Source organism: Pleurodeles waltl, chromosome 6, assembly GCF_031143425.1.
Source record: "Pleurodeles waltl isolate 20211129_DDA chromosome 6, aPleWal1.hap1.20221129, whole genome shotgun sequence".
Lineage (NCBI taxonomy): Eukaryota > Metazoa > Chordata > Amphibia > Caudata > Salamandridae > Pleurodeles > Pleurodeles waltl.
In genome coordinates, this window is record NC_090445.1 from 52251075 (window position 1) to 52271428 (window position 20354).

Sequence of the window (20354 nt, forward strand, 5' to 3'; positions counted from 1 at the left end):
CCTGTCAATGACATTGATGCTTTAGTCCGTCTTATGTCCATTAAAGTCTCTTTCTCTGTTAAGGGCCCCAATCAAAAGATAGACCCACATTCTAAGCTTAGATCCCTCATTGATGCTTTAGTCTCAGTTTTGTATGCAATAGTTCTCATCAATACTTTCACACTTATCCCTAAATTTCAAAGTTACCAGTGTTTCTCACCAGAACTTCATTGCATTAATATGGAATTAAGAAAGCTGGAAGAGATCTGGCAGAGAAATTATGACAAAAGAGAGAAACCACGATTCATGCACTCCTACTACTCTGAAAAATGTGAATGTGAAAAATACATCCAAAGAAATCTATAATGTCAATAGGAACCTTGGCAATAATTAGACTTCATGGGATGAGCTAACCACACCTGAAGAACTGATTGATAAGCTGTCCATTTTTCTCATAGAACAATTTCCAAAATTAGAAATGACGTATCCAATAACTCAAGGGCAGATCAGAAAGAAAATAATAAGGAGCCTACAATCTCTATAGGGAAAAATAAGCTATCTGAGTTTACTCCCTGGAGCTCGCCCACTCCCAAAAAGTGTTTCCAAAAAGGGAGAAAGGAGCAACCACTAGAATCTCAGTCTTTGCTGAATTAAGCTGTAGAAAACACACTGCTGACAGGACAAAAGCCAAGGGGCCATAAACTTGACCAGGAGAGTGTTGTTTACCCACACAAGTGAGAGCAAAAACCAACTGCAAATCCTTCCCATATAATTAGGATTTGGAACCAAACAGGAGCAAAAGGGAGGCATTGGGATACAAATTACACAAGGCAAAACCCAGTGGGACACAGCAGGTCAGAGGCTTTGAGTCTGAATAAAAGGAAGCATCGTTATGATTTGGACTCTGTCAGTAAGAAAATATCTAATCCACTGAAGAACAGCTTCTGGCTTCTTCTAGCTTAGAAAATGAGATATTGTGATCTGTGGTATCAAAAATTTTAAGAGATTCTAATAATGTCAAGAATCCTGCGTTTTCTGAATCAAAAGGTTTACTGACATTCTCAAAGGAAACTAGTACCACCAATTCGATGAAAGCCTGCAACTTAAAGATGGAGGTTGTATGGCTCCTTACAATCTAACCTGAGTTTGTTATATAATGACTGTTGATTTCCAGCTAAGAGGAAAAGTGCTGGTAGAGAAAGCAAAAGTTAAAAAGGTTCAAGAAAAGTGGCATATTATTCATGCGCAGGTATTTCGGTTTTTTTTTGCTGTAATGATTCTCCAAAAGAGAACCTGAGGGGAGATTATTTTTATAACTGCTAACATTTGTGCTTGTGTAATAAATTATGAGTTTTCTGTCTGCAGTCTGTTGGGAAGCAAAGGTTACACTTTCAGGTTTGTGAGTAACCTTGTTGATGTGGATTTTCTGAGGGTGAGGAGCTTTTTCATTAAAAAGTCAGCCGTATAATAAACTAATTGAGGGCAAGACAAAAGAAATGGCTTTCCACCAATAATCCTAATACTCAGGGGAATGTCTTTTGAAATAATAAGCACTGAATAGTCCTTCTCACATGTGGGGACCCCGGAACAGTTCTTTTAAAGTCACATCCACTTCGCCTTACTTCAGAAAGGCCAGGAGATATTGATGAAACAAATTTTACAGCTTTAAAACAGGCTATATTGCCAATCATATTTCACTGCTTTAAAATCTAGAAGGAAAAAGAAAAGGGGTCAATCCCTTAAAAGTAAAATGAAAAGTGACCTTTTAAAAACATCCTTCACAAACGCTTCTTTTTAAAGTGAGAGAATCTATATCAATGTAGTTGTATAGGATGCAGCATTGGAAACAATGAGAATAGGACACTGCACCTTTAAGGGCCTTTTGACCTCCAGTGTCCCAACATGCCCTGCAGATGGCAGTTCATTCAGTTCTTTTTAACGAGAGAATTAGCAGTACAGAACTAATCTGAATTTTATCTCTTCCCTTCGGAGGGAGGGAGGGTTGCTTATGATCTCAATGGAGATTGCCCTTAGAGAGAACTAGGATTAGACTAAGAAACCATTCATTCTCTATTAGGGGATCTCTATTGATAATCACACATGCTGAATAGATTTGCAAGCTCATCTCAAAGAAATCTGCGTGGAAGAAGATAAAAAAGGAATAGTACAATCAGGCAAATAAGTTCCTCCTAGAGGCTTGCCTTACTTGAGCATCAGCATGCAAATCAAGACAATAATGTCTGGTAAATGTATGAACGGATTACATGTTGCAGCTTAGCAAATCTCAGTAAGTGGGATGTTTCTAAGTAATGCAGCAGTAGCTGTCTTGCCCGGGTGGGCTCTAGATCTACTAGGCAAGGTTTTGTTAGCCTTCTGATAACAAAGGGTTATTCAGGAGAAAATCCATCCACAAAGGGATTGTCCAGAAGTGACAAATCCATTCCGTAACGGACCATAGTTTACAAAAAGTTATTTTGGCTTACTTATAGTCTTTGTTCTATAAAAATAGAACTTCAAAACCTTCCTAACATTAAGAGTTTGGAAAGTTCTCTCTGCAGGAGAAGGATTCTGAAAAAAACGTAGGCAATGTAATAGTTTGATTCCCAGTGATGTAAGTGCTTCCCTCCAGATCTGCCACATCACCTTTATCGTATGGGGACAAGCTACAGCTCCACAGGCTTTATCGGTGTATAGCATACTTAACTGGGATGGGGCTTTTATTATGGCCGTCTATATGGAAACTCAGGACGGACAATCAGTGTCATCCATCTAAACAAAATGGACTAGTTGTGAAAGGTGATGTACCATAAAATAAATATATATATCTGGAAGACGTAACAATCCACTCTAGTATTAGCATGTAGTCTCATTAGTTTCAGACTAGGCTTATTGTCTGCCCATCTAACTGCCGTAAACTTTTATTGAGCGTACGAAGCATAGTTCTTGGTAAAATAAATAGAAGTATAGTGAAAACATAATTAATCCTCAGGACTGTTTACCAACTTGATCTTTTGCATTTTACCCCATGAGGAAATTTGGAGAGAGGACCATCTTATGAAGTCAGAGGTAGTCTTGTTAAGTGGGGTTGTAAATTGTCCGGTATAATGTTTTTAATACCTTATTGATCAGAGTGCCTAGATATGTTATCTTAGGTGGCTAATTGCGCCTCTCGCTGATGGAGTTGCACAGCAAGCAGTCGTCTTGCCTTCTCTCCCTGTTCATAATGTATACATTTTAATGTCTGTAGACCATATTCTGGTTGCGTAGTGAACTGAGTATTTAAATCAAATTCAAACCTCTCAGCCTGACATAATAAATGCAGAGCTAGGTGTGCAATATATTCTCTCCCCAGGGTTTGTATTTCTGCGTCTAATCTCGTTTGTGTCTCTTGTGTCAGTCGTTTCTGGAGAGCGGAGTCTCTCATGAGGTCTTCTCCTACTGCTGTCTTACCTGCCACCCATAAGTCCTGGGGAGATGTTACTTAATTTCATTTTCATCTATGTATTGACGAAGGAACACGGAAAGTCTTGTCTTATCTTAAAGTGTTTTGTAGTACGACATGTTTAGATGCCAGCATTTGAAAGCTGGAGCAATTTGTCCCGGCTCAAGCTCTACCAATATTGGTATGTGATCTGAGATACCTTCCTCAAGGATCTGGGACTCACGGAGTGCGAGCAGTATGTTGTGGTTAAGAAGAAAATAGTAAGTTCTCGAGCAAGTCCCATGTTCATTTGAAACAAAAGTGTATTCCTTGTCCCAAGGGTGTGTCAAACACCAGGGGTATATCAGATCACTTTCTGAGATAAGGTCTAACAATACTGCTCAGTACTTGGCATTAGTCCTATATCAGTGCTTAATTTGTAAATAAAAACATGCCTATGCCCGAAGCCCTCCTCTTAAACATGCGGCTACTGCAATTAAATGTGCGAACACGGAATACTGAGGCAGCATAATCCTGAAGCCAACTCGGGCCTCTTTAATCCATTTACAGCCACTTCCTGCCCCTTCAGCTCACTCTTTCAGCTTTCTGCTTTCTCCCATTGTGACGCTTTTTCGTTTTTCTCTTCCTCCGTCTTTCCCATATGAGTCTTTTGCTCGCAGTAAATTCTTGAGGCAGAAAAATAAGTGCTGGCACTCAAAAATAAGTGCTGGTGCTCTGCACCGGAAACAACAAGCACAAATTAAGCACTGCCTATCATCGGGTCCTGTGCTATCTATATGAGGGCCTAAGGGTCTAAATCTAGATTCTAGTCTCCCCTTATCGCCACCTCTAGCTGTGCAAAATCTGTTAACAATATAAATATGGAGGAGAAGAAACTTACAGTGAGTGTTGAGTGCATAAATCGAGCCCACTACTATAATTGAGCTTATGGTCTGTATTTTAGCAAAGACATAAAGTCCAATTGGATCGACCCAAATGTGCTTCACCATGTAATTAAACTTTTTAAATAGTAGAATAGCTAGCTACTCTGCAATGTTTGGTGGAAAGCAGCAGGTCACAAGTTGCCGAAGTATTTTTCCATCTTGGGGGTCTAACTAGCACTGATGACTCTGCTCACCCAGTCTCTCTTCAATTTATCAGATTCTAAGGGTGACAGGTGTATCTCTTGAATAAGGTCCATGTTGGATATTTTCGTGGCTAAATAATCTTCCATTTTACATCATGACCTGGGCCATTTACATTGAGAGAAAATAAACAGGGATGTTTAGTGTTATGTCGTTCAGTCACCATCTATGTCTTATAATTGTGGGTAATATGAGAGATGTGTAAAGACCTATCACACCATGATGTGCTAAATAGTGAGTTTGCAGTTATACCGGTAAGGATAAATAGTTCAACTCAGTCAGGATTTGAGAACGCGATTAAGGAGAAGATTACAGATGTAAAGCACAATGGAAAGCAAACAACACAAACAATGCAATTTAAATAGAAAACCAAAAAAAGTAAATAAAGAAAAATCATATCCCCCTGTTCACTTATTACATGTAAAGATCACTTGAAACTACGAAACTACTATATTTCAACTTCTTTGAATGGGTGAGCCCCCCCCGCACATACCGCAGTATCATATGACATCAATATCTCCAGTACTGGTAAGCAATGTCTCTATTAACTCCCATCAAATCCAAGAAATCTATGTCCTCTCTTAGGAGGAGAAGCTGTCTCCTAGCAAATCCTTATATTTTCCTCTCAGTCATTGTACTTGAAAAGATTCTACTCAGTCTTCTGCATGTTTAATGGTTACTAAAACCGCTGTCTCTTCCCCCGATTAAGATTGTACATCAACCTTCAAGGGAGAACAGGACGTGTCCCTGTTTTGTAGGTCATGGTGCAAAAAATCCTTTGTGTCCCTCCTCTCTTCCACTTCTTGAGCACCATCTCCAGTCTTTCATGTGCAAGTGTAAGTGTGAGAGAACAGGGCTGATTGCAGAGGCCCCCTAACTTTTTGCCCCCATTTTTCACTTTTTGCTGGTGTTTTCCTGACTGTGATGGTGCCCTGGGTACTGCTAACCAGTCCCAGGGCCAGTGCTCTGTTTAAAGTGGATATACAAATTAGGCTAGTTATCATTGGGAAAATTGACCTACCTATAAATCCCCAGTATATGGTAGGGCATGTAGGTTTAGGGACCCCAGCATAGGTAGTGCCCCCATAGGTGCACTGCTGAGGTGCCCAGTCTCATTTTACAGGCAGGCCTGCCTTGCTGGCTACTTTTAAATTAAAGTTACATGCAAATTCGACTTTGGAATTAAAAGTAGTTCCAAGTCTTAAACTACCTTATTTTTACATATAAGTGACCCCTAAGGTGTGCCCTATGTACCCCTACGGCTGGGTGCCATGTAACTATAAGCAGGGACCTTATAAATATAGTTTTATAAGCCCTGGTGAGGTAAAACAGACAAATTCGTTTTCCCTCATTGTAGTGAATGGCCTCCATAGGCTAGAATGTAGAGACTTTATTTTAATTTTAAAAGTCTCCTTAAGTAACAGATGCCACAGGTTTGGTATCAAATTAATTGTTAGAATACATCCCACAACTTCCAGTTGTTGGATTTAATATAACTTGTTCAGGTAAAGAGTTTTAAACTTTACCTGAAAAGTTGCCAACTTCATCCCTGCAGTGTTTTTGCTGCTTTGCTCTGATTGGCCAGCATCTGGCAGCCTGGCCAGGCTGCCTTAATGAGGTGTGAAGTGGTCTGGCTCAACACAAAGATATGTGCCTGGGGGAGGAGATCTCCCCTCAGAAGATGGGGAAGCAGGAAGGGGGGAGGGCTGCCAAACTGGTCTTCAAAGGCAGGGAAGGACATTTGGAGCAACCCAGCAACACCCTCACATCCTGCAAACCCAGACAATTAGGTGCCCCCTTGATTAGATTAGGAGAGGGCAGGAGAGGGGTGTGTTTAGGATTTTTAGCCACACCAGTGGGTGGGCTCAACCAGATGTAACCTCTAAAAATCACTTTCAGCCTTGATGGATTTTTGAGGAATGTTGCTACCTGGGATTGATTTTTGCCACACTTCCCAGGAAGTGGTCATCACAGGGGGAAGGACCCTGCCCCTGATTGGAGAACCAGGACCCCCTATGTTTTTCACCCAGGAGCAAGGATAAAACTGGCAGACCTGCATCCACACCTCAGTTCCCTACCAGATCCCTATCAGATTCCAACAAGCAAAAACTACAGAAGAAGAAGGACTGCCCTGCTGGACCCCTGGCCTGCACCTGGACCCTGCACTCTGAAGGACTGCACGAGCTGCACACTTGGGCTTCACCACAAGAAGGACTTTGCCTGGCTTCAACTGGTTCAAGGAGGGACTCCCTGTTTGCTACAGGTGAAAAATTGCTAACCAGAGTCCTCTGCACCAACTCCTGAAGAAACCGACCAGCTGACCACTGTCCAGTGGCCAAAAAGGAGTTTGCGCCAGGTGCATTCTGGGAGTTGTAGTCCACACCCCCCAAGGATCTTGGTGTGAGCTGTGGACCCCAAAAGAACCTTAAAGGAACATCTGGAAGAAGATCCAGACGTTTGGAGAACTTTTGAAAAAAAGCTCCATAGAGGGACCGACCCGCCGCAGAAACTCTAGCCGGCTTGCCTCAACCGTGACCCGGCCTGACATGCAGGTTCGTCCCGGTGAAGAAAATCTCCAAAAAAGAGACTAAGGGGGTCATTCCGACCCTGGCGGCGGAGGGCAGCGGAAGCACCGCCAACAGGCTGGCGGTGCTTCCTGGGCTATTCGCCACGGGGATTCCAACCCCCTTCCCGCCAGCCTGTTTCTGGCGGTTGTCATCGCCAGAACCAGGATGGCGGGAACGGGTGTCGTGGGGCCCCTGGGGGCCCCTGCACTGCCCATGCCACTGGCATGGGCAGTGCAGGGGCCCCGTCACAGGGCCCCATACAGATTTTCACTGTCTGCATAGCAGACAGTGAAAATCACGACGGGTGCCACTGCACCCGTCGCACCCCTGCAACTCCGCCGGCTCCATTCGGGGCTTTCCCGCTGGGCCGGCGGGCGGCCTTTTGGCGGTCGCCCGCCGGCCCAGCGGGAAAGTTGGAATGGCCGCCGCCGTCTTTTGACCGCGGGGCGGTCATTCGGTGGTAACCACATGGTGGTCAGAATGACCGCCTAAGTCCGAACGTAGGAAGTTGACCGGGACCCCCCAGCCAGCGTATCCGAGGAGGGCTCCAAGGACGTCGGATCAAGATCCAGGTTTGCCCCGGTCGAAGGATTTTCACCTCGAAAAAATGACTAAGTCCGAAGGTAAAAATCTCCACCGAGGGCTCCCGCAACACGTATCCGAGGAAGAGTTCCAGGAGGTCGGATTGGACTGGCAGGTTCGTCCCGCTGAAGAAAATCTTCAGAAAAACGACTAAGTCCTAAGGTAAACTTTTGACCGAGGCCTCCCGTGGGCTGTAGCCGAGCCGGGCTCCATCGCGGTCGGCCTTAAACTTTGACTTTGCCCCAGTCGAGGTGTGACCAGATGACCAGATTGCCGCTTTTTGTTTCTATGCTCTAGAAAGCTACAATTCTTTAAAAATGAATATCTCCAGTTCCCCTTATTCGATTTTATTCCTTTTTGTGTCATTTGAAAGATAAAAATATATTCTAATTTTATAAATTGATTTTTGGTTTTTAAACTGTTTCCTGTGTTTTATTTAATGACTGTTTTGTGATATTTGAATGCTTTACACTCTGTCTCCTAAGTTAAGCCTTGTCGCTCATTGCCAAGCTACCAAGGGTTGATCTAGGTTTAAGTTACTGAGACCTAACTGGACCTAAGTGGACGTTAGTGGCCTATTGCTAAGTGTAGGTACTTACCTGCCCTTACCAATAACACATTTTCCAACAGGATGGAAGGCCCCTGAGCGGATAAACAATTGGTGGGAACAGCTGTTATGATTGCAAAGCGAGACAATGCACGACGCTGGCTGGCGAGTGCCCCCGCCCACGCTGACGTAATGGAAGAGAGGAGTGGACTGGTGTGCCCAGATGGAGAGGCCTGTCTTCGAGGCAAAAGGATGCCTACAGAAACACAATAAAATTTGGTCAAAATGGATGGGAGGTCTGGAGGTAGAAACCGAAGGGAACCCGTACTATTAAAACACACATATTGCTCTGCTCTAAAAAAAAAAAATTATCTGTAATGTGGGTCTTGAGATATTGGTCCTGCATGTTGCACAGGTGTATTTATACTTATATCGGATCTGCGCTGCTGCACTGATGTGACAAGTTGTAAGCTTATGCTGAAGAAAAAAAAAAAAATCTTGCATTCCCGATAGCTTCCAAACCAGCTCAGATGCCGTTCCCCAAACCCTTTCAGACAGAGGGGCATCTAGAGCTGTGTCTCAGGCACACCTATCCCTATACTGAGGACAGGGATTCTTGGATTTCGAGGCCCTGTACATCAATGTGATCAAGTGCTGCCCCGTGCCAAGCTGCAAAAGATTTTCAAGGATGTGCGTCATGGAACGGGTATTGGGGAAGTTCGTCCTCAGTTCCCTAGCCATTCTAGCAAGTTTGGCATATTGCAGGAATTGTCCATAGCCGACCCCAAAAGAGTCCTTCTCCTCCTGAAAAGTAATAAATGTGTACCCAGGATATAACTCACCAAGCACTTGGCACCTCCCCTCAAATACAGTAATCATCATGTCACCACTAATGCGACAAAAATGTTGCAAGTCCCAGATGTTTAAGTGCCTGAGGAAGGGCAGACGCCTGTCAACTCTCCTGACAATCTGTTCCCACACCTGGGGTGCCTGGCATCTCCAAACATGTTAAGAAACTTAGAAGCCTTGACTTGATGGGAATACTTAACTCTAGAAGACCTTAGTTGACATATAATGATGAGTGAGTGAAGGAACTGTATGATTAGATTTCTACCATGTTTTCAGAAAAACACTGGACTGAAAAACATACAGCTACTAATGTGGATTGCAAGCAGACATGTTAGAGACTAAGGGCCGAATTTAAGAAAAGTGGAGCTTCATCCACTGCAGAGGCACTTTTCTTGAGCCCCAATGTGCCACCCTATCGCCACTATGTGTACATCGTATTTAAGATAAGGAGCACCATGGCGGTAGTTAGAACAATAGCGTCAACATTTTTGACGCTATTGTGGCGCTTTATTACACTAGCATCAAAAATGTTGAAGCTTGTGTAGGAAAGTGCAAGGAGGCCCATTGATTTAAATGGATGTGTCCTTTTAACGCCTGGTTTGAGCAGGCATCAAAAATGACAGAACAAATGGTGCAGTGAAATCTTTTAAATTTCACTGCGCCATTTTTTCGGGACTCCTAACAGGGAATCGCCCAACATGCATACATCATGTCTGGTGCAGGCATAATGTGGCGCAAGGAGTTACAAAAAAGCGCAATGCATGCATTGCTCCACTTTGTAAATATGGCGCGGGGGAAAAGGCCACCTTAATAAAAAAATTATCCTATGGTGGTGCTAAAGTGGCAAAGGGGGCTCTTAAATCTGCCTCTAAATAGTTATAGACTAGGGATATCAAAACACACCTCGTTATTAAAATTGTTCCCAGTTTCTCAGTCTACACATACATAGTTTACAATGATGGCCAGACAGTTCCTAGTGGCACACGAGTAGGCTCCTTTTATAACCTTGTTGAGTGTGATAATAACTGTTTATTGAATTTGACTGCTTTTTTAAAAAGAATTCGATTTTTAAAATAATTACTTTTTATTCATAGGTCTTTCACTCTGGGCCTTTTAAACTTACCTTTGACTACTGTTCTTTTTTATTCACGCCGCATTTGAGCACCGGAGCCTGTGGTTAGTGGCCACCGGTTGCTCAGCTTTCTTTTACCCTTCTTCCTGTCTGGGACATTTCTATACCGCCATTTTGTCAGGTTGACGGTATAGTCTTTTTCTCTCCCCAAAGCCGGCTCAGGCTGCCTCTCATCAGTATTTAATGACGGAGGGGAGGCGGGCACGCAGCGGGCGCGCCGCTGGCACGCCGAAGGCACGCCAAAGGCAAGCCCGTCTGCGCCCGTCCGCGCCCTGGAGCGTTCTGAGCATCCTGAGCCCAGAGATGCTGTTCTTTTTTTCCCCAACGAGGTTAGTCTACTCTTCTCCGCAACTATTGGCTTGTAGGACCTCTAATCCTTGTCTCTCCCATTCAAGCGACTCTCATTTCCCCTTCCTTCTTTCCTGCCCATGCTGTGGTTGGACCGCCTTGCCCTCTACGTCCTCTGAAACTCCTTCTCCCCACCCAGCAAGAATGATGCTGCTTAACTGCCGATCCCTCCCCGCTCATTCTCTACACATCTATAATCTCCTTGAAGACCTTTTGCCTGATGTACTGTTTCTTACAGAAACCTGGCTCGATGAAGACTCTACAGTACACATCTGTAATTCTCTGCCTTCTATTTATTCCATGATTCATCTAGATAGGCCCGCCACCAGAGGTGGTGGAATAGCTATCATTCATAAAACTACTATTAAATGCACCACCTTACCCTTAGGTATTCCTGACTGTGAAAGCCTAATGTTCTCACTATGTTTGTCCCCCACTTTCACCTTTTCAGGTATCTTGCTCTATCGACCTACTGGACCTGTGCTACGTTTCCTGGATTCTCTTCCGGAGGTTGCAGCCAGTCATATCTGCAATCTCTCCAACTTAACCATTTTAGGAGATTTTAATATTCATCTCGACAACTCCGACTGCCCTTCGGCTAAATTACTGGCAACCTCTCTCGCAGCACTCCAACTAACTCAGCATGTATCTGGTCCGACCCACCAGAAGGGTCACACGTTGGATCTTATATTCAGCAATATTGCCAACTTGCTGATGGCCCCTCCCCTGCCATTACTCTGGACCGATCACTCCCTTCTCTCTTTCACTTTCCCGTATGAGGCCACCCAAGGGCACTTCCCCAGTACTACCACATCTGGACGTATTTGGCCAAAACTGGACCCAGAAGAATGGCGTAAGGCCCTCTTGACCCATGGCAAAACTGGTCACTCATCTGCCCCAGAAACTGCAGCCTCTTTTGATAAATGGATCTCATCCTCCTTGGATGTTGTTCTACCCATCAGAACCAGAGTAGTTCCCTCACCCCTCAAATCTAAACCCTGGTTCTCCCCTTACCTGCTTGAACTCAAAAAGAACTGTAAAAAACTTGAGAGACTGTGGCGTAAAAACTACAGTCTCTCGAACAGAGAGATCTACAAGCGATCAGTCAGAACCTATCACCACAATATTAAAATTGCCCAGTCTACCTTTTATGGTGAAAAAATAGAATGTTCTTCATGTCCTCAGAAAGAAATCTTTCAAATTTTTAGAGATCTGACCTCCCCTCCCATTTCTACCCCCATGACGGAAGCCTCCGTCTCCCACAGTAATCGACTGGCATCTTTTTTTCAGGACAAAGTCATCAGTATATACTCTGGGTTTCCCGCCTATATGAATAATCCCTCTATTTGTAATGACATTGACTCCCTTCCTGTAGGAGTCTCTCTAACCTCCTTCCCCCCTCTCACCGAGGAGGTGACCATTAACTTCCCGTCCAAAATTAAATCCGGCTCCCCTCTGGACCCCGCCCCTCCCTCTGCTCTATTGCAGGTAGCAGGCACCATTGCTCCTCCTCTCACTAAAATTCTTAACAGCTCCTTATCCTCGGGCTCCCTTCCCCAGTCATTTAAACATGCTGTGGTTAAGCCCCTTCTGAAGAAACCCAAACTTGACCCCACTTTATTGGAAAATTTCAGACCTATTGCCCTCCTTCCTATCTCCGCAAAAATCCTTGAGAAACATGTCAACACTGAACTAACCAACTATCTCGAAAGCAATGAACTTCTTCATCCCACCCAAATGGGCTTTAGAGCCTTGCACAGCACTGAGTCAGCTCTCCTTACAGTAACTGAGTCGGCCCGCCAGCTCTTAGACCTAGGGTCTCACGTAGCCATCATCCTGCTTGACCTAATTGCAGCTTTCGACACTGTCGACCACGATCTTCTCTGTCGGAGATTATCAGATGTAGGAGTCGGAGGTTCTGCCCTCTCTTGGTTTTCCTCCTTCCTTAAAGATAGATCTTTCCAAGTCTTTGACCGGACCTTCTTTTCTGGCCTTTTCCCCTTGGCTTGTGGAGTCCCCCAGGGTTCGTCCCTTAGCCCCACTCTCTTTAACGTTTACTTGTCACCTTTAGCTAGAGTAGTTGCCCCTCATAATCTGTCCTTGGTCACCTATGCAGATGACACCCAGTTAGTGGTATCCCTCTCCAGCTCTGGAGACTCGCCGGTGACCAATCTCTCCCGCTGTACCGCTGTATGAGTGACATCGCCAAATGGATGACCAAGTCCAAACTCAAATGTAACGATGGAAAATCGGAAGTCCTGGTTTTGGGCAACGGTCCCCCCGCTCTTCCCCTTCCCTCGCTCTCAGATGCCTTCAGCACTCTTCCTCTCCCTAAATCTCAGGTTAAAACTCTAGGTGTGATTCTTGACCCCAGGCTTACTATGGACTCCCAAGCCAGTAAAGTTTCTTCTACCTGTTTTGGTCTTATGCGCATGTTCAGAAAGATTCTCTCTCTGCTTCCTCCTACAGCCAGAAGAATTCTCATCCAAGCCTTAATTCTTACCCGGCTGGATTACGGAAACTCCCTGTTCCTCAGCTCCCCTCTTTATGTTATAAAGAAGCTGCAAAGAGTGCAAAACGCAGCTGCCAGGCTTCTTACTCACTCCTCAAAATATTCATCCGCCAAATTGGCTATCTCCACCCTCCACTGGCTCCCCATCAAAGAACGGATCCATTTTAAATCTCTTTGCATTGTCCATAGGGCCCTACATGGTAAAGGTCCCATCTTTCTAAGGAAACGCATTTCCTTGCATACTCCTTCTAGGATCTTACGTTCCTCCTCTCTTAGGTATGCACACATTTCTTGATCTAAGAGAGCCTGGGGAAACAATTCCTTTTCCAGTAAGGCCTCCCACCTTTGGAATACCCTTCCTTTGGAGCTCCGCTATGAACCCTCCGAGCACCTCTTTAGGAAAAAGCTCAAAACATTTTTATTCTGTAATTAGCATTGTTTCCCCCTCCTATTCGTGCTTTGTTGCTTTTAGCGCTGGGATGCCTTTGGGTCGCCATGCGCTTTATAAATCTTTAAAACTCAACTAAACTTCCTATTGCTCACAAATCAATTTGCATTTCACAGCCAACTAAAGCTTTGCTCCCATAGAGAAAATTCTTGCTGCAGTGCAGCCGGCCAAATTGAAAGAGTGTCCTATAGCGCAGGGATAAATAATTATTATAGTTTCTCCTATTACTACACTAGAATCACCAACAAAGGCAAGTATAAGTAATGCTCATGCTCTACACCTGTGCTTGTTAAGTGCAGTTGGTGGAAAATATCAATATGACCCCACACTAAGCATGCAAAAAAGCATACGAAATGCAAAAACTGCTCCACAAACTGCTAATGTTTTACTGATACATGAGTACAAGAGCGTGTTGTTTACAGATGGCTCTGCAAAGGCCTGCTGTTGAAACTAAACAAAATACTCTATGGAGTCTGCTGCAGTGCAAGGAATTTTTGAAGATGGTGACTTCAAACCTCTACATTCACAATCTAAACACTAGGTGACTGAACTGCACAACTCGAATAAATCAAACAATTGCCCAACTAATAGTGTCAGATTCATCCTTCTGTGTGCAACAATACAATGTTGATTTGGCACATTGCACCTTAACGGATTCAGAAATTCAAAAGAAAGATCAGTAAAAAATAAACAGCTCTAGGGAAAGGTAGCTGTCCTCAGAAATAAGGTACCTTTAGTCCATGTGCAAAACACAATGGCTCATAAAAGTGAAGGAATGTATGCTAATGGGAACTGTGCCTTGGACTTGGCTGCAAAAGCAGCAATGCTTACCTTTAAGGTAGTTGCGGTAACCGGATTGTAAAACATGATTGACACAGATTTTTGGGAAATGATTCAAGCAATATGAAAAAAGCAAAGCTTTCTAATGGCTTTCCTTCTAAATTCTCCTACATCCCCACTCAAGATAGCACTCCAATGGTGACCATCCAAGAGTGGGAGATATACATATTCCTAATGAGCAGGTTAGGTTAGACCTAATTAAGGCAGCTCATGAGGGTGAATCGTGAAACCATGCTGGTATGACAGACATTCTGACAATGTTACAGCAATAATACAGGTGGCAATTCCATCCCTAAATAAGCTAAAAACTAGGTGCAGCCATCCAAAATTTGCAAACATATAAAACACCCTTCTGTTCCACGACCAGCACAGAATTACCTATCCCCTTTTGTGTATTTGGAATAAGTTTTCTTTTTTCATATTGGGCCAATCATAGAAGTAAACCAACATATGTTTAAAGACATGGGATTTTGCAATTCCTGTATAAAAGTTTGTTTCTAATTTCTTTATACTATGCAATTTGTGATGCACTTAGTCACCTATTATAAAGAAATGAGGTCAGAACTCAACTTGAATAACTTATTACACTAGGGCTGTGATATCACAATGCCTGCTGCCAGAGCCAGCAGCCGAGGGGAAAGGTAGGTCAGGTCACGGAGCACAGTTAATGCAGCTGGTTAAAGAACCAAAATGAAACATGGCTTTTCTTTTATCAGCCCGGTTTTTCTAGCTGTATAGTGACAAGCAGAAAGGAGATATTTATGGCAACGTGTTTATTTTTTGCACTCCTTAGGTAATTATATAAAGATTAGGAGCTTTCTGTATAAGTCTACATATTCATAGCTGTTGAGCCTTGTTTTTTAAAAAAACGAACCTGGTTTTAACTTATTCTAATATCAATAGCAATAATAACAAATATATAACAGCTTTTTGGTGTGTTTTATTTTGCACTAGGAATTCTATTTTTATTCTTCATGTTTGCAAATATGCTCTCTCTTTCATATGAAAGAGTCACGCACCAGGATTTAAGAGGCGTTTGGGAAAGTTGATGGTGTGACTATGTATCATTATAAGCTTTAAATGATAGTATATTGCAAGTCACCTTAGAGTTCCATAACCTCATATAGGTTCTTGGTCTTGTTCCTCTATATGGTCATGTAACTCCTCTGTGACTTGCAATATACTTATCAGGTACAGCAGGGGATACTTTATCCCATATATATTAGGTGCTGTTGATTTGTGCTCTAGATTCCTGTGGATTTGGCGACAGAGAAATACTGATGCTCGAGCAGTTATAAAAGATTTGTAGTGCCTAGGAGCAAAGGGAGCAGTTCTTACCATTAATTCAGAGAATGGTCCTGCGTTTTCTATGAAGGCATTTAGTGATGCCTTGTCTGCTCTAGGAGTACAATTTCTATACCTGCATCCCTTCTGCCTGGAAGCAACGTGGTTGTAGATCGCAAAAATGTATGCTTAAACGAACCTTGACCCCTAAGGTATTAATTCGAAGAGTGAGTTGGCTACATAATCTTTATGAAGTTCAGAGAGTATTAAATAATCTGCTGTAGAGGAGTATTAGGTGGTCACACTCCATGCAAGATGCTCTTTGGAGAACTATGTATATGTCTGTGATCAAATATAGCAGAAATGCCATAACACAGAGAATTTTAATAGATATATGATTTTGCTTGTAACTTTCCAAGCTTTATTGATATGAGTACTTAAATAATAAAAAAAACCAAAATGTTCCACCTTATTCAGTTACTAACTCTAGGTCTGGGATTGCTGGAAGGTGGATTATTAGTAGGGGTAAGTACACATCTAGCTCTAGCAATAAGGTCACCAATCCAATGTTAGGTCCAGTCAAGGTCTGAAATCATTAGCCCCTGGCTCAACCCCTGGTACCATGGGAATGAGCAGGCAAGCTTAACTTAGGAGACATGTAAGTAAAGCATTTAAACACACCAATACAGTAGATAAGACAAAATACACAATAAAATTCCCACACCAATTTGTAAAAAATAGGAATTATTTTTTTTCCTTAAAATGACACAAAAATGACATTATCTGATATAGGTAACCGGAGACATGTATTTTAAAGATTAAATAAAAAAAATTGCTTTCTAGTGCTTAGAAATCAGTAACGCCAACTGGGGACATCTGGTCACACTAGACGGGCCAAGTCACAATTTGAGGCTGACCGTGATGGAGCCATGCTCAGATACACTGAGCGTGAGGCCTCAGCCCAAATTGTACCTACGCACTTAGAAACGTTTTTCTCTCTTGACGTCGTGCTGTCATCTCTAGCAAGCTGATTTCAGTGCAACGTCATCCAATTGCTTTTCCCCGAGGACACAGTCAAATCCTGGAAGCCTGGAGCACCGGAGCTTTCAGCGGGATGAACCTGAAATTCAGGCCGGGTCACAGTTGAATGTAATCGGCTTGATTCATGATGTCCGGTCGGTCCACTTGTGGAGCTTTTTCCCAAAGTTGCTACAAACATCTCCAAACTTCTGGAATCTTCTTCCTGAAGGTCCTTGTGAGTGTTCAAAGTGTCTAAAATACAAATCCAAGGGTCTGGAAAGCTCTGAGATGGTCCCTGGAAGTTTAGGACTACAGTTCTTTCAAAGTCCACTGGACGCACTCCAGGCTGGGGACTTTTGTGACAGTTGGTGCAGGCAAGCTCTGTTAACCTGTTGCTTTCAGGGAGTCCACTCCTTAGTCCTTTCTGAAGCAAGGCAACGTTCTTCGGGCTGATGGTCCAGTGTGCAACAGGTGCAGTCCTTCAGAGTGCATCCTGAGTTGCACTCCCGGGTTACAGCAGGGCAGTCCTTCTTCTTGTGGTTTCAGGCATTAGATCTGAGTTATAATGTAGCTCCCAGATATTTATTCAGTCATCTTGGGGGACAAGCAGGGGGCAATCCCGTCCAATGGGTTGCAGGGTAGCACCCAAAAGCATGACAGCTACCTCTAATTGTGGCATTTTCTTGTCCCGCAAAGCACTGCACTTCAAAATTCAAGATGGACGATTTTTCTGCAGAGGAGCAAAACCTGGCTAAACCAACCTACTGATGTGGCTCATTTCCATTAATACTCCCCCCTCCAGACCATCTGCAAATTCCATTCCAGGGCCTGCTATCTGTCTGTGGGGTACGGGTTGAGAGGGTAGGCCTGGCTGGCATTCCTTTCTGTCCTGTTCTCTTTGAAGCCCAGGTTGATTTACCCAACTCCTTTCCTGGCCTGGTCTCTTCAGCTGCAGAACTCCCCCATCATATAAGCTCTGGTCAGTGCAGGCCACTTACCACCTCATCAAAGCAGCATGGCTAATCCTGTTAAGGTTGACCAATCAGGCGAGGATATTAGCAGGTTGGATTTTAGCTTACAGAAAATAAAGTCCTATAACTTATTTTCTGTGTTAATTATGATAAATTCAGCAGTGGCAAGTTGTTGGATTTATCATTACCAATCTCCTGTGGCCTTGAATGACCCATTTAGCTCCTTCCTAGCAATATATATGCTTATATGAAATATTCCCATGTTATCCTATGGAGCTAAGTATCTAAAATGGGGAAAAATTAAATAGACAGTTTTTCCCTCACCAGGGCATAAAAAACCCTTTATACTGCCCCTGCTTATAGTTACATGATATCCCACCCCTGTGGCACCTTGGGGAGACCTTAGGAATGATTTATATGTATAAATAAGGAGGAATATCACTTTTGAAGTACCTTTAATTCCAAAGTCGAAATTCTGCATAATTTACTTTTTAAAGACAGTCTGCCTTTAAAAATGACAGCAGGGAACACAGCAGTGCACACTCTAGTGCAGGAAATCTACTGGGCCTCTAAACCTCCCTGCCCTATCATACACTAGGGACTTATAGGTAGTTTAAATCACCCTTGCCCTATTATATACTAGAGACTTACAGGAGTCTGTCAGTGCCAATTGTAATTGTACTAAATTACCATATACCTTTTGATCCGAGCACTGGGCCAAATTAGCAAGGCCCAGGGCACAGTCAGGGTCAGTGACCACCAGTATCAGTCTGACAAAATGAGGATGAACTTGCTAAAAGAATGACTTTCTCACAGAGATGATATGGGAAGGATGTGGAGCTTACTTTGGACTAACTAATGAAATTGTTTCACAACAAATGTGCATTATCAACTTGAGTCAATCAAAGCAACAAAACTGCCAGTGTGATTGCATGTAGTTTTTCCTTAAGAGCCACGTTTTTGCCAAATTTACACCTAGCTACTGACGATACATCACCATTTTCCATGGTTTCTCGTGCCTCATCTCGACGCTCTGGTCCTAGCTGGGTCCACTGTTCGGTTTCATCCAGGTACTTCATGGCATACACCCCTGGTGCCATGTATATCATGGTCTGCTCAGCGCAGCCCGTAGGCACCCGGATCAGGCGGCTCACTCCATCGGCAGCCAAGCTGTTGTTGACAGTCTCTATGGAGGTGTCCGCTGCAGAATAAAGAGAGGAAATTGCATTTAACTTGATGTGTCGTCATTGTCCCTCCATTAGTGCCTCTAATTCACTTTTAACTTTACACAATCACTCAACCTTTAGTCCATAGAAGGTCAAGAGTGCAAGTGTATTTAAGCAGACATGGGTGGTAATGACCACACACAGATTTGATTTTAACATGTTAAAAAGCAGTTTTCAGGTTTGTCACCATGTTTACATGATGAACGAGTTACTTACCTTCGGTAACGACTTTTCTGGTGGATACATTAGCTACCTATGGATTCCTCACCTAATGAATACTCCCATGGCGCCAGCATTCGACGGAAATCTTCTTCCTAGTCTGTGCACGTCGACGAGGACGTCACTCTAGCCCACGCGACGCCGTCTGACGTCATACAGGCAATAAGAGGTCCTCGTCGACGTGCCGACGTCAGTACCAACATTTTTTACGTGCATGAGAACAACAAGCCAATGCAATGAAAGAGCAAGGCAACATCCCATAACATTGTAAAATACACAACATTGCAATAAAATGGCTGTAGATTTAATATAACTCCCTTTTTTTTTTTTCTTTAAAAACCAACAAATATATGCAAATCATGTATATACACAAAGATATATACATATATATATACATATAAATATATACAAGTATCCATATATACAACATCTATTGCAACCTTGAAGACCAAGAGGAGCGCACTCAAGGATTACTTGGTAAGACCAGAAAGGCAACGGGGAGGCGGGTGGGACCGTGAGGACCCACAGGTAGCTAATGTATCCACCAGAAAAGTCGTTACCGAAGGTAAGTAACTCGTTCTTCTGATGGATACAACTACCTGTGGATTCCTCACCTAATGAATAGAGTCCCAAAGCAGTACCACTCACGGTGGTGGGTGCCGAAATGGTCAAACCAAGAAATCCTGCAGCACTGACCGTGCAAAATGGCCGTCCCTTCTGACCTCAGAGTCCAAACAGTAATGTTTCGCAAAAGTGTGAAGGGACGACCAAGTTGCGGCCTTGCAGGTGTCCACCACAGGAACACCCCTGGCCAAGGCCGAAGTGGCCGACTTAGCTCTGGTGGAATGAGCTCTAATGCCATCAGGAGGATCCTTCTTTGCCAAAGAGTAACAGATTTTAATGCAAAGAACAACCCACCTGGAGAGTGTTCTCTTGTGGACTGCCTTTCCTCTCCTCTTGCCCACGTATCCGATGAACAGCTGATCCTCCAGCCTGAAGTCCTTCGTTCTATCAATGTAGAAGCTTAACGCCCTCTTTGGGTCCAATCGATGTAGCCTCTCTTCCTCCTTTGAAGGATGAGGCGGAGGATAGAACATGGACAAAGTAATTGTCTGGGCCAAATGGAAGGGTGAAACAACCTTCGGGAGGAAAGCAGCCTTGGTCCTCAACACCACCTTATCCCCATAAAAAGTTGTTTAAGGGGGTTTTACCGATAAGGCCTGCAACTCACTCACTCTCCTTGCAGATGTTATAGCCACCAGGA

The 20354-nt window shown here is 43.5% G+C and overlaps 1 protein-coding gene across 1 annotated transcript in view; it reads right to left on the reverse strand.

Moving 5' to 3' along the window:
• LOC138299178 (complement C4-B-like) overlaps positions 1-20354 on the reverse strand; it is a 541079-nt gene that overhangs the window by 169242 nt on the left and 351483 nt on the right. Inside the window, exon 24 of the mRNA XM_069237273.1 lies at positions 18643-18846. Within this exon, the coding sequence (XP_069093374.1) occupies positions 18643-18846 (204 nt within the window). The remainder of the gene's footprint in view (positions 1-18642; positions 18847-20354) is intronic.